General features: G+C 38.7%; 1 protein-coding gene across 1 annotated transcript in view; it reads left to right on the top strand.

Annotated features, from left to right (window-relative positions):
• Positions 1 to 14,350, top strand: part of MAN2A1 (mannosidase alpha class 2A member 1) — a 116,929-nt gene that overhangs the window by 76,414 nt on the left and 26,165 nt on the right. Inside the window, exons 16-18 of the mRNA XM_005141196.2 lie at positions 2,865 to 2,979; positions 10,377 to 10,510; positions 11,563 to 11,704. Coding sequence (XP_005141253.1) covers positions 2,865 to 2,979; positions 10,377 to 10,510; positions 11,563 to 11,704 — 391 coding nt within the window. The remainder of the gene's footprint in view (positions 1 to 2,864; positions 2,980 to 10,376; positions 10,511 to 11,562; positions 11,705 to 14,350) is intronic.

Raw genomic sequence — 14,350 nt, 5'->3', positions numbered from 1 at the left:
GCTCAACAGAACCTGCCACAGCAAGCTGCTGAATCTCATGCAATGGAACTCATTCCAGGGGAGGTGAAGGGAACAGACAGATCTTGAAGTAACTTAATTTTAATCATTTAGGAAGTGGGCTCTTAAGACTACCACTGGATATAAGACCCAAATATTTTTATTTCTAATTTAAAGTCTGATTAATCATGGAATCTGTCCTGCTGGGAGGTCATTTAGTCCAGGCTCCCACTCAAAGTCAGAGTAAATACTGAATTCAGGCCATGGCATTTATCCACTGAGTTTTTCAAATAGCTCTATCATTGTTCCTTTCACTGAAAAGGGAAAGCGGTTTGTGTCTGAGTAGTAAGAAGCCTATTTCTGCATCTTAATCACTTTTGCATCAAAAGTATTTCTGTATTTCAGGTCCCGGACTGGGATCGTTTTGCAGGCCTTTGTACATCTGACCAAGGATCTTTAACAATGATGCTAGAATACATGCTTATTCAATACATAAAGGATGGGGTTTTTTTGCTTAAAATCCTGATTCACTGAAATGTTTTCAGTGTGGCAAACCCAGTCAGCTGTCTCGTTACGGTTTCTGAAGAAAGTCTGTCTCCAGATGACTATCAAGAAATCACCTTCTAGGATTAGTTCTTTCCTAGGCACTAAATATGAATTAAGAGGCTTCCCTGTTCTCTCAGTACCTTTTTCTTTCCTTCAATTTTTCTGCTTGCCCAGCAGTCAGGAAGCAACAGGCATCCTCGAGAACTCAAATATCTCCTCTGTATCAGCAAGAATTTTCCAACTCCCAAAAGCATTGGTAGGCTGTGCATTTGTAACTTCCTTCCTTAGTTGTATCTTTTCCCCATACTGTGTCTGAATTAGAGGCTTGCAAACTGGTTTATTTCTTTCAATGCATGTGCCACAGGAATCACAAATTATGATTTAAAAAAAATAGTTTCAGACAGTATCTGCAAAATGACACATAATTCTTTTTCTGTCACCTCATCTTTCCATATCATTCCCACCTATCTTCAGCTGGGGAGCAGATCTGCCAACATGAGCAGCTTGGAGACTCTGGTGTGTGAACTTAGCTTTTGTGGGAATATCGCAGAATCTGAGAGCTGTTAAATGTATCTCACTTCTGCTGTCTACTTTTATGAGAACAATGTATTTTGGTAGTTGTTATCAATGTCACCATTATGTTTTATACTAATAACTTTGATGGAATGGGGTTCCTTCATTATTATTTGTTGTTCATGTTATAAAACTGTAATCCAGGTAACATTTTTCTTTTTTTTTTCTTTTCTTTTTTTTTTTAATAGCCTTACAGCATTTTGCATTCCTTTGTCACTCATCCAGCATCTCTCCATTTTGCTGGTTTGGTCCTGGATAGTTCCAGTGAAATTAACTGGATAAAACATTGCTGTAAGATCATCAGTAGAAAATCCCTCTCTTCCTGAAACAACCCATCTTACCAAAGCTGTAAGATCATCAGTAGAAAATCCCTCTCTTCCTGAAACAACCCATCTTACCAAAGTGTTAACAATTGTTGTGTTAACAACACAAGCTCCTGTGCAAAGTATTCCTGTAGTTGATAGCAGCAGAGTTCCCTCTTGGATCTTGGGCAACTTTTATTTAACAGGGTTCTGTCTGAAGCTGTAGGAGTAAATATGTGAGTAGAAAAGCAAACTTAGAGTCTTTGAAAGTCACTTTCAGTTTCTTTTTTGCATAATATTTCTTGAAAACTTCTCCATGAATATACATACAGTTACATTGTTGAAGAAGAAGATATGATGATATGGACCTGTACTTGTTCTTCTTTGACTTTTGTTTGTGTGTGTGTGTGTGTTGTCTTTGTTTACTCTCTTCCTCAAGATACATTTGATACTTGATTTTCTTGCTGATGAACAAAGAGCATGCTCTGTCCTGCTTCAATATTAGTACATGCAGGAGGAAGACAGCCACCCTCTGAAAGCTTTCTGCTTATATCATTCCAAGTGACTTGTTTTTTGAGTATTTTGTTGGGGGTTGTTTTCAGTGAAGTCCTTATTCATTGTTGTTGCCCTACAGTAGTAATAGCATGTGTTGTATTTTCTGTATTTTCAGATTTGGCTCTGTACACACTTAATATTTAACCCATTTTTACGTTTGTAGATATCCTTGTATTTCTATATAGTGTATGTAGTTCCATTTGGGATCAGCTGTTTCAAAAAAAAGTTATTGTTTGCTTATATGGCAGTCACAAAATACTGTAACTACATGGGAAAATAATAGTCTATATTTCTTTGGTTTGGCTATGGATAGGTAGAAATTCTGCTAGTCTTTGAGAGACATTAGTAAGAAGTCAATATTCCTTTTGAGGTCGCTTGATGTTTTCCAGCACTGCCTTGCATTCTGGGGGGCTCCCACAGCAAATGTAGCTGCTTTTGATGAAGAAAAAGCTTTCTCTTTTACGCTGAAAAGGATATGCAAACTGATCCACAAGACAGGATAGAGGAACCTTTCCTCATGCAGTGTGCACCAGTGATGAGGTAGACTGTGAGCAAACTAAACCCACAATTAAACCACCTGCCACAGAATACGAAACTACAGTATTTGATTACTGGTTAGCAAGTATGATTTTCCTAGCAAGAAAGAGCAACCCAGATGTTCGCAAATATTAATGCTTTGTTTGTCTGTAGGCCTTGTATCTATTAATCCTCATAAAATATCAGTGAGATATGTAATGAGGGTTATCCTAATTTTAACTAAAGGAAAAGTGAGGCTCTGCAGACAAGTTGCTGAATTTCAGGTTGTATTTTTAAGTAATTTCATTTATTGGCACTACTTGTATGCAAAGCTTTCAACATAATTATTCTAACTTTCTTTTTTTCTTTTTCTAGCCTTACATTTTTACAGACCCACCTATCATAAGAGTTGCTCATGGAAGGATTTTCTCAGAAGTTGTATGTTTTTTCAACCATGTGACACATACCATGCGACTGTATAAAGTCCAAGGTAAGAACTGTAATATTTTGTCTGTCTCAGTAGTTATTTTTCATCCTTGCAGTCTTGGCTTTTACCTGCAAGGGAGTCCTGAACTTTACTGGGTGATCTGAGTGCTGTAGGTAGCTGTAAATTATGAAAATGGCAAGAAAAAATTAGAAATATCTCAGATGAGGTAGAAACATAGTTTCTTTTATAGCTTCAAACTTACTGATGGAGGTAGAACAATATCTTCTTGGAAATCACAAAGCATGTAAAGTTTATTTCTTAAGGACATTAATAGTGAAGCTTGGTTTACTCCACAACTGTAGGCATGCTTTAGTTATCTAAGCTTCTTGTTTATGTTCCTTATCTGCTTGGAAGATCTTGTGACAGAGTCAGCACTAAACACCGGCATACTGACTTATGAACTCAAATTAACGTAACTTTGTCTTTGTTTTTCTTGCTTTACCTTCAATAAGACTTGCATTTTTTTCTTTCTATACTGTTCAACAACTTATTTCCAAGAATATTACAGAACAGTAACTTTTGAAACTGCACCCTTCCAAATTTGGTGATTAAATGGGCCAGTGAAGAATGAAAAAGAGGGAGGAAATCATGGTGCAATTATATGAAGTAGTTTTCCTGAAAATTGTCATAAATGCTGAAGGGTATTGTTTTGTAATTGAAGTAGGAGACATGCATTTTCAGTTGTTCATCTGTTTGGATGAAAGTTTTCTGAATACAGAAACATTGGCTTGGTATTTTCAATACTTAAGCAAGCTTTATATTGCCATTAACTTTAGTGTCAAAATTGTGTGTTTTTAAAAATCTTATTTATCATATCTAATTATTTTTCTAAATACCCTCAAAGACAAATAATTCAGCTATAAGTATTTTGAAAGTCTCCCTTGCTCTTTTCCTTGTTCCTTTTGGGTTTTAAATGTAGCATTGCCAGCGATACCTACTTTGTAGCCACAGAACTCATGGGTGGTTTTTTGGGTTTTTTTAGAAGTGCATGTTTTGAAGTTTGTAGTTTCCATGTTTACTTATATGCCGTATACTGATCAGAGTTAAATTGCTAGCTCGCCTGATGCAATAGTTCTAAATCAAACTGTAGATCACGTTCCTTACGAATACAAATCAAGATGTTGCATAGCAATTTCTTGTTGAAAATCATGAGGAAATACATCTATATGCAAAATTTTTTTTTATGTGACTAGTATGTAGAATGCACTTAAATAAAAATAAAAAATACCTTGAGGTCAATATGCACCAGGTTGCCAAAATGTGAAAAGAAAGTTACTTTCCTATGAGGAAACTTGCATAAAGAGGATGTTTACTGTAGTGATGGGGAGTAAAAAGCCTGAAAAGTCTCTTTCTTTGTTTGGGTGAGGTTGGTTGGTTTTGGTTTTAGTTTTTTTGTTGTGTGTTTTTTGTTTGTGTGTGTTTGTTTTAATTAGTAAAGTGCATGCCAGAAATACTTCCATTTCACAGTTCACAGAAAATGAGTTGTCAGTGGAAATCACCTGCTTGCCAGTTCCTAAATGAAAGCTTAACTTTCATTTTTAGTGCACTATCTAGGGTTTTTATAATCCCTTTTTTAGATAATTTTTAGTATATCATACTGTTTCAGTACTTAAACCATTACCTATTCAGTCATCATGGTGAAGTTCTGTACAATGCTCTCAGCTTTTACACAGAAAAATTATGCAATTATTTACATATTTATTTACTTTTATGGTATGTTTTTATTTTAATTTCTTTCTATGAAATGGCCTTCTTCAAAGCTTAAAAACTGATTATTTTACATCATTGTTTTGTTGAGGTATATTTCCTGGGATTTGTAATGGAAGTTATTTATATAGTATTACTTCAATTAAAAGGAGTTCTGCTAAATATGTACAGTAACAAAGCAAGTGGAGAGAAATACATATGTGTATGTGTACACATATATTTTGTTTTTAAATAAAGTTGTGATAATCCTATTGTAGCCTACGTGCTTGCCAGAGAGTGGAAAGCTTGATTGTGTGCCTAATCCAGCTGTTGGACAGTACTTGTGTTACAGCTTCTTCAGCAGCTGTGATAAAACACTGCTTTTGCAGTTTTGGCTTTAGAATCCTATTGATTTTGGGCAGAAAATACTCTGGCTTGCCAGCTCTGTACAGTAATTTACCAGTGAGTGATGCTTAACTTTTTCTGCTTCTATTGGCATCTTGATCTTGATATCAGAATGACTGTTAATATTTTTGTCAGAAGCTTTGTATGTTTTATTATCTTCCTAATGGAAATTTTATTTTAAATTATGTAGTAGAAAAGAGAGCTGAAAGTAAGTCATGGTTCGGTCATTTTAAAATTATGGACTAAAATATTATATCCTTGATCAATGTATTTGTGCTTTAATAGTGCTACTTTAAAATAGTTAAAAAATCTATGACTAAAAGCATCAGAAGTGAAACAGATAGATGCATGTTTTCCAGATAAGGAAAAATAGAAATATTTACCTGAATTGAATGTTTTTCATTTAGCACTGTGTTATAATAGCCATTGGTAAATGAACATTTTAAAAATTGCTGACACTGCTGCAGTTGACAGATTTTAAACACAATTAGGTGACAAAATCACAACTCTGACTGCATTTTACATACTAAATAATAATATAAAAACTGAAGCAAGCAGACATTTTCGGTATTTGTCAGCATCCAACTGGAGAAAATCCGAGTGTCAGACCTATTTCATTTGTGATCCAAAGAATGAAATTAAGACCCAAACAAGGCCAAGTACCATAATCCATCAGTTTGTTTATTATAGAATCATAGAATCATAGAATAGTTAGGATTGGAAAGGACCTCAAGATCATCTAGTTCCAACTTCCAACCTGTTGTCTTTATTACACAAAGATAATTATTATAAAAAGGAAATCAGGATAAACAAGAGATAGGAATAGGACAGATCACAAAAAAGATAGAAATGAAGCAAGCATTTGGGGTACAGAGAGACATAGTCATCACTGTGGATCCAGTGGTGTCCCTTGGTCCACAGTAGTCATCCTCAGTGGTGAGAGTCCTCCAGGATCTGTAGTCTCCATCACAGGAGAGTGGCCCCAAGGGTCCATAGTAGTCATTGGAGGTGGTGTCCCCATGGAGGGTGTCTTTCATGGTGATTACCTTTTCCCCCATTTATTATGAGTTAGGGGGGGTACCTCTGTTCTTAATGTCACGTACTGCATGTTCCTGGTGGACCAGTTTCATTGGCCTTGCAGCCAGCTCTGCAACATCACACGTCTGTAGCAATTCTTGGGATAATGGACAGCAATTGCTCACACCACTCCTTGAGATAATGGACAGAAGAGTCTTATCTCAGCTCCCTCACCCTCAGGTAATGGACGCTGGAGTCCCATTTCAGTTCTAGTAGGAGGGGAGGGGGACTTGCCCTTTATGTTAGGGATAGGCTGGAGAGCATGGAACTGTCTCTGGGGACAAGTGATCAGTTAACAGAAAGTTTGTGGGTCAGGGTTAAGGGGAAATCGGTGATGAGACACATTACTGTGGGGATATGTTACAGACCGCCTGATCAAGAGGAATGTGTGGATGAAGAACTCTACAGACAAATAAGAAAAGCTTCACGCTCACATGTTCTCATGGGGGACTTCAACCACCCTGACATCTGTTGGTGCAATGGTACGGCCCGGCACAAGCAATCCAGGAGGTTTCTCGATTGTGTGGAAGGCAACTTCCTTCCGCAAGCAATAAAGGAGCGTGCCTTGCTTGACCTCATGCTCACCAACAGTGAAGGGCTCGTTGGAAATGTGACCCTCCAGGGAAGTCTTGGATGCAGTGATCATGAGATGGTCAAATTTGAGGTCCTCAGGACAGTGAGAAGAGCGTGCAGTAAGCTCACTGCCCTGGACTTCAAGAGAGCAGACTTTGGGCTCTTCAGGAACCTGCTTAGCAAGGTTCCGTGGGATATAGCCCTAGAGGGCAACGGGGCCCAAGACTCTTGGTTAATATTCAAGGATCACCTGCTACAAGCTCAGGAGTGTTGCATCCCGACTAGAAGGAAGTGCAGCAGGAAGGCCAGGAGACCTCCTTGGATGGATAAGGAGCTGCTGAGAAAAATTCACAGGAAAAAAGAGGCTTATAAAAGGTTGGAAACAAGGACAGGTGGCCTGGGATGAATACAGGGATGTTGTCAGGGTAGTTAGGGACCAAGTTAGGAAAGCTAAGGCTCAATTGGAGCTAAACTTGGCAAGGGATGTTAAAGATAATAGGAAGGGCTTTTATAGGTATGTAGCGGCTTAGAAACAGACTAAGGACAATGTAGGCCCCCTCCAGAAACTTTCAGGAGAACTGACTACACAGGACTTGGAGAAGGCTGAGGTTCTGAATGGCTTCTTTGCCACGGTCTTCACTGGCAAAGGCTCTGACCGCACCACCCGAGTCTTGGAAGGTGGACGCCAGGACTGTGAAAACCTAGACCTTGGGCCCACTGTAGGAGAGGATCTGGTTCGAGACCATCTTAAGAACCTGAACATACACAAGTCCATGGGACCTGATGAAATCCATCCGTGGGTCCTGAAGGAGCTGGCAAATGAAGCTGCAAAGCCACTGGCCATCATATTTGAAAAATCATGGCAGACAGGTGAAGTTCCTGATGACTGGAAAAAGGGAAATACAACCCCCATTTTCAAGAAGGTGAAAATGGATGATGCAGGGAATTACAGACCAGTCAGTCTCACCTGTGTGCCTGGCAAAATCTGGGAGCAGATTCTTTTGGAAGGCATGCTAGGGCACATGATAAAGAGCAAGGTGCTTGGTGACAGCCAGCATGGCTTCACTAGGGGAAAATCCTGCCTGATCAATTTGGTGGCCTTCTATGACGGGGCTACAGAAGTGATGGACAGGGGTGGAGCAGTTGACGTCATCTACCTGGACTTGTGCAAAGCGTTGGACATTGTCCCACAGAACATCCTTGTCTCTAAATTGGAGTGTCATCAATTTGATAGGTGGACCACTCGGTGGATAAAGACCTGGCTGGATGGTCGCACTCAAAGAGTTGTGGTCAATGGTTCAGTGTCCAGCTGGAGATCAGTAACAAGTGGTGTCCCTCAGGAATCTGTGTTGGGACCGGTCTTGTTTAATATTTTTGTTGCTGACATGGACAATGGAATTGAGTGTGCCCTCAGAAAATTTGCCGATGACACCAAGCTGTGTGGTTCAGTTGATATGCTAGAGGGAAGAAATGCCATTCAGAGGGACCTTGACACACTTGTGAGGTGGGTTGATGCCAACTTCATGAAGTTTAACCATGCCAAGTGCAAGGTCCTCCACCTGGGTGGGAGCAATCCCAGACACAGCTACAGGTTGGGCAAAAAGGAAATTCATGGTAGTCCTGCAGAGAAGGACTTGGGGGTGTTAGTCAATGAGAAAATGAACATGAGCCAGCAGTGTGCACTCACAGCCCAGAAAGCCAACCATATCCTGGACTGCATCAAGAGGCGTGTGACCAGCAGGTCAAAGGAGGTGATCCTGCTCCTCTACTCTGCTCTTGTGAGACCTCACTTGGAGTATTGTGTGCAGTTCTGGTGTCCTCAACATAAAAAGGACATGGTGCTTTTAGAACAAGTCCAGAGGAGGGCCACAAGGATAATCAGGGGACTGGAGCACCTCCCATATGAAGACAGACTGAGAAAGTTGGGTCTGTTCAGCCTGGACAAGAGAAGGCTGCGTGGAGACCTCTTAGCAGCCTTCCAGTATCTGAAGGGGGCCTACAGGGATGCTGGTGAGGGACTGTTCGTTAGTGACTGTAGTGATAGGACAAGGGGTAACAGGTTGAAACTTAAACTGCAGAGGTTTAGACTGGATCTAAGGAAGAAATTCTTTACTGTGAGGGTGGTGAGGTACTGGAATGGGTTGCCCAGGGAGGTAGTGAATGCTCCATCCCTGGCAGTGTTCAAGGCCAGGTTGGATGAAGCCTTGGGTGATATGGTTTAGTGTGGGGTGTCCCTGCCCATGGCAGGGGGGTTGGAACTAGATGATCTTGAGGTCCTTTCCAATCCTAACTATTCTATGATTCTATGATTCCTCACACCCTTCTCTCAGGTAATGGACATTATTGGGGTCTTAACTCCTCCCACCCATCTCTCTGACAGTGAACAATGGAATCCCATCTCAGCTTCTCATACCAGTCTTTGAGACAATGGATAGTGGAGTTTGAGTTTTTCAGTTCAGTCTCTCACAGCATTCCATTGCGTGAAGTTCAGTGTTTGGTTCAGATTTCAGCAAAGTAAAGACCTTAAGGAAACTCTTCCGGAATGTTCTCAAACAGAACTGTTAATATAATTTGAAAACTGTATGTGTAGAAGGAAAAAAAAGTCCTAACCTCTGTCCACATGCTTCAGAATCTAGGAATATTATTCAAAAGTATTTTGTGTTTCTGCTATAGATTCTGCAGTTCAGGACCCAGAATAATATGCAGTGCTTCTGGGTCTTACGTGTTGACAGATAAGGAACTGTTGAGGGGAAAAAAAATAAATAATTCTAAGATTTTTAAATACTGAGAAGTTTTAAAGAGCTGAGTTGGTTAATCAGTTCCTTACTTTCTACTATCTTCTGTTTACAATCTGTCAAATGAGCACAACATAATCTGTAATGTCACTGCAAAGAGGTATTTCGTATCTTTTCTGCTTGGCAGAATTCTGTCCACAATTTTTAGTCCCATTACACTACAGAAAGGGTAGACATGGTTATGCTGAATGAAGGAATGATTCCAATCCAAACTGTGTCTCAGACTATTTGAAATGGTCAGGTTATTATTAAAGGTATTCAATTTTCAGTATGAAGCACTGTAGAAAAAAAATCTCACTGAACATCTCTGCATTTCAGTTACTTAATCCTTATTTTAATAATTATGTGTCTGTTCCCCATCAGCAAAGACTTTTGTCCTGGTTGTGGTTCTGTGCAGCTACTTAATTCACTGTCCCCATTTTTGTTAAAACAGCTGACTGGCTTAGTGGAACAGCTGCTGCCAAGAAGCTGGTAACTTCATTCTTACCTGTGAATAGTGACAGCCACTTAAAAGTTAGAAAGAGCTGTAAACGACTAAGTCTTGCTCCAGTGTATTAAGTGCTAAAGATAGCACTTAATAGTTATGTTCTCTTTCTTACTGATTTTCTGGAACCCACCTTGGCTATTCTCATTAATTGCTTCTGTTCTACTTAGATGAAGGTTTCAAAATCTGTTCCATGAGTACTGAATTAGAAGTACTGTTGTACATAACCAAACCAGCTTCAAGTATTCTGTTAAATACAACAGAAAATTAAAACTAGCAGGGAAAAGTATGTCACTATGTTCTGGGAGTGCAGTCATTCTTATATGTCTGGCAATCACTTTTTAAAATCGAGAGGTTTTAAATGTGTTTTTTTTATGTAGGTTTGGAAGGCCAGTCTGTTGAAGTTTCCAATATTGTGGATATTAGAGGAGAATATAATCGTGAGCTTGCAATGAGAATTTCATCTGACATAAACAGTGAAAATAAATTCTGTACTGATCTGAATGGATATCAGGTAATTATAGTCTATTAACTATAAAAGTCTAGGGTGTCAGGTTTTGGCTGTCTTAATACTTCTGATTGTAAAGAGTTTGAGTCATATTTAGTCAAATCTCTAACTTTAAACTCCATTAATCATTTTAAAGGAAAGCTTTAAAAACATACGCATTATAAAATTTGATTTAGATGAGATAAAGTAACAACTGTTTTCTTTCAGGGATTTTGTTAAATATTCCTTTATATCCTTTTTAACATAGGAGCTATAAACTGCAAGTTATGACAAGCTACCGGGTAGTTGTTTGTATATCTGTATGCCTCTCTACTTTGTCTATTTAGTTAGAGGCCTTCAGATAGCACAATGCCAGATGTGCATAAGGTCCAGCAACTCAGACCTAGCAAACAACTGCTTGCTGCTAGGATGGAAATAAGTGAAGTATTTTGAAGTGTAATTAACTTTTCCTATTAGTAATGTGTCATGTGAAATACAGTGTGACCATTTTCTTGTCTTGAACTCTACAGCACATACAAAAGAAAGAAAATTTTCTTTTACTCACCTTCTTTTCTTGCTAAAAATAGTTTTGCAAGTAGATTGAAAACCATACCTGCTGGGTAAGAGAGTGCTTTTTTCCACTTAATGTGTAGTAGTGCATTTTGCTGGAGACAGAAAAGTGAATATTTAAACTTGAAAATAATTTTAATACTACTATTCATTTATTATGTACTATTGAAGAATTCCACTACGGCTTTTACAAACCAACAATTCATTTTCTTCTACCTTGAATCTATTCACTGCTTGGTCTCTAGAGGAGAAAAAAGTTCTCTTATTCTTTAACTGTGATTATTCCTTTTTTCTAGGTTCTCTTGATGAATCTAAAAGTACATTGAAGTTATCATTTCCAAAGTGGTAATTTTAGCCACAAATCTCTAAAAAGCTAAATAATACAGTCAAGTGAGTGCTTTTGTGCTGGTTTTGCTTCTAAAGCACATGGGATAAATGTTTGAAAAGGTCTTAGAAATTTAAATGCATAGAAAGAATGTGTTTTATTTAAGTTCATGTTCATACTGCAGATCCAGCCCAGACTGACGATGAGCAAGTTACCTCTTCAGGCAAATATCTATCCTATGACTACCATGGCTTATATCCAAGATGCTGGTGTTCGTTTGACACTTCATTCAGCTCAGTCTCTAGGTGTTGCAAGCTTGAAAAATGGTAAGTATGATAGATATTATAAAGGCCTGTCCTTCATGATTGTCTGAAATAGCTCGTTCAGAGATTACCATACATACTAGCATTTGATAAAATGCATTTCTCCAACTCTGACAAGTCTTAGAATATGTCAGTAAGGGAGGACGTAGAGGTTCTCACATGAGATCCTGTCATCTTCAGTGGAAGATCTGTCTCAAACTAGAGACAGAGGAAAGAAATTATGAAAAAGACAAAATGGGCAATAAGTTTTCAGAACCAGATATTTTTCACTTAAGAACTTTGATGGAACTCAAGGATGAAACAGTGAAACTAAGTGCTCTGTTCTGTTTTGTACTGCTGTGGTAGCAGAGGGCTTAAGAGAGATGTGATGCTGATCATGTGTTTTGATTTGCTTGTTTGCTTTAAGGTATAAAGCAATATAAAGGTATATGCATATAAAGGTATATGCAAGTATAGCCTAACATCCCTGTAGAGGAAAACATAGCAGCTTTTCTAACACTAAAATTAGGGAAATAAAGGATAAAAATTATCCTGGCTAATAATCAACATGCTTCCTCTGAAGCAAAACCATACTTTGCAAATTTAATGGAGTACTTTGAGAGAGTTGATGAATATGTTGACAAGTAAAATTAATTCATATTAAGAATTCCAAAAGAACACAGTCTTGTCCCTCAAGGCAAAGAAAGCTATGATGAATGACCTGGAGTGATGGAAAGAGTAGTCAGTTGTTCAGTCTATACTGCTACCAGTATGAAGGAGCATGCAAATAAGGCTAGCAAGTCGTGGGAAAATAAGGTATGCAATTCATAATTTAAGATGTACAATTCCTTGCTGTAATATATTGTGAGTTTAAATTTATATGGTTTTGAAAAACAATGAAATGAATACTTTGAAGGAAAAATGTGTATCAGAAACTATACCAAAATGTACTTCCCAGTTTCTTTACAGAAAAATGTGATATTAGTGTTTATTCTGACAAAAGGTGACTACTGCACTAGGTTGATGGAAGTATTAGCAAGCCTAATTAATTTTAAGCCAAAGAGTTAATGCTGGCCTGTAGGCCAATATGTTTCATGAAACCGTGCTGGAAATATCAGGCATTTGTTCCAGCACCACCTGATGCAAGACCCAAACCACTTTTTTTCCATGCCTTCCACTGGGAGTAATCACATTTCCTTTAGCCTGATCTTGTAAATGAGCTTGACACCACCAAATATTTGTAGTCTCTTGCTGGGTACTAGAAACTAAATTAGTGGGCACACACTTTGTTATTGTGTGATGGTGTCTGTTCATTAACAATCCTAGCCTCTGCATCACAGAATAATGCAACATCTGGTGTTCATTCACAGCCCACTATTCTGGGCTGGGTCAAAAGAAGTGTGACCAAGCGGTTGAAGGAGGTGATCCTCTCCCTTTACTCTGCTTTCATGAGACTACACTTGGAGTACTGTGTGCAGTTCTGGTGTCGTCAATATAAGTAGCACATGAAGCTATTGAAACAAGTCCAGAGAAGGGCCATGAGGATCATAAGGGAGCTCCAGCACCTCCTGTATAAAGACAGGCTGATAAAGTTGGGGCTGTTCAGCCTGGAGAAGAGAAGGCTGCGTGGAGACCTCATAGCAGCCTTCCAGTACCTGAAGGGGGCCTACAAGAATGCTGGAGAGGGACTCTTCATTAGGGACTCTAGCAATAGGACAAGGGGTAATGGGTTCAAATTTAAACAGGGGAAGGTCAGATTAGATATAAGGAAGAAGTTCTTTATTGTGAGGGGTGTTGAGGCAGTGGTGCAGATTGCCTAAAGAAGTGATAAATGTTCCATCCCTGGCAGTGTTGAAGGCCAGGTTGGACAGAGCCTTGGGCAGCCTGGTCTAGGGTGAGGGCTCCCCCTGCCGTGGAAGTAGATGTTCTTAAGGTCCTTTCCAACCCAAACCATTCTATGATCTAAGTCCACATAGACCTCCAATCTCTGTCTTCATGTTATGGAAGCTAAGGCTAGCACTGTTTGACATGCTACAGTTAAGTATTAGGAAGTTACTGGCTTTCTGTGAGCATTCATTTCAACTCAGAGGACATTAGAGGCTTTTTCCTTACTCCAGTTAAATAAAAAAGCAAAAGATGTATCTCATACTTGGTCATGACATAAATTTCTTAATTATGTCACTCTTTGTCAGACTTAGTCATGCAAGGTTAACAGTTAATTAGCAACATCAACTGTTTAGTCTTCCTTCACTAAATTAAAAAAAAAAAAGGGAAGAGAATATATTCATCTGACTTGTTATCATTAGTCATATTTTATGAAATGACTCTTGTTTACTACCTTTGTTCTGTGGGCATGTTGGACTCCTTAAAAGAGAATAAAAATGAAGCTGAAGGCTCTGTGTCTACTGAAAGTCGTATGCTTCATGACACTTCTTTTGAGGGCCCTTCAGTATCTCAAGGGGATCCTGGAATAAAATTAAAAAACACTGCAGTTTAGCCAAGTGCCTTTAGTAACTGTGTGTCTCTGTGTCCAAGGCTGTCTGATTCAAGGCATAACCCATCATCTGAGATTTCTATGAACAGATGGTTGTTTCTTATGTCATTCTTGGATTAGAGACAGGTTCCTTACAATGGAGCACTTAACTCTCAAGCTATCAGATGATCTCAGCA

Source organism: Melopsittacus undulatus, chromosome Z (genome assembly GCF_012275295.1).
Source record: "Melopsittacus undulatus isolate bMelUnd1 chromosome Z, bMelUnd1.mat.Z, whole genome shotgun sequence".
NCBI lineage: Eukaryota > Metazoa > Chordata > Aves > Psittaciformes > Psittaculidae > Melopsittacus > Melopsittacus undulatus.
The sequence above is the reverse complement of the archived record's forward strand: the minus strand, read 5'-3'. Positions and strand labels throughout refer to the sequence as shown.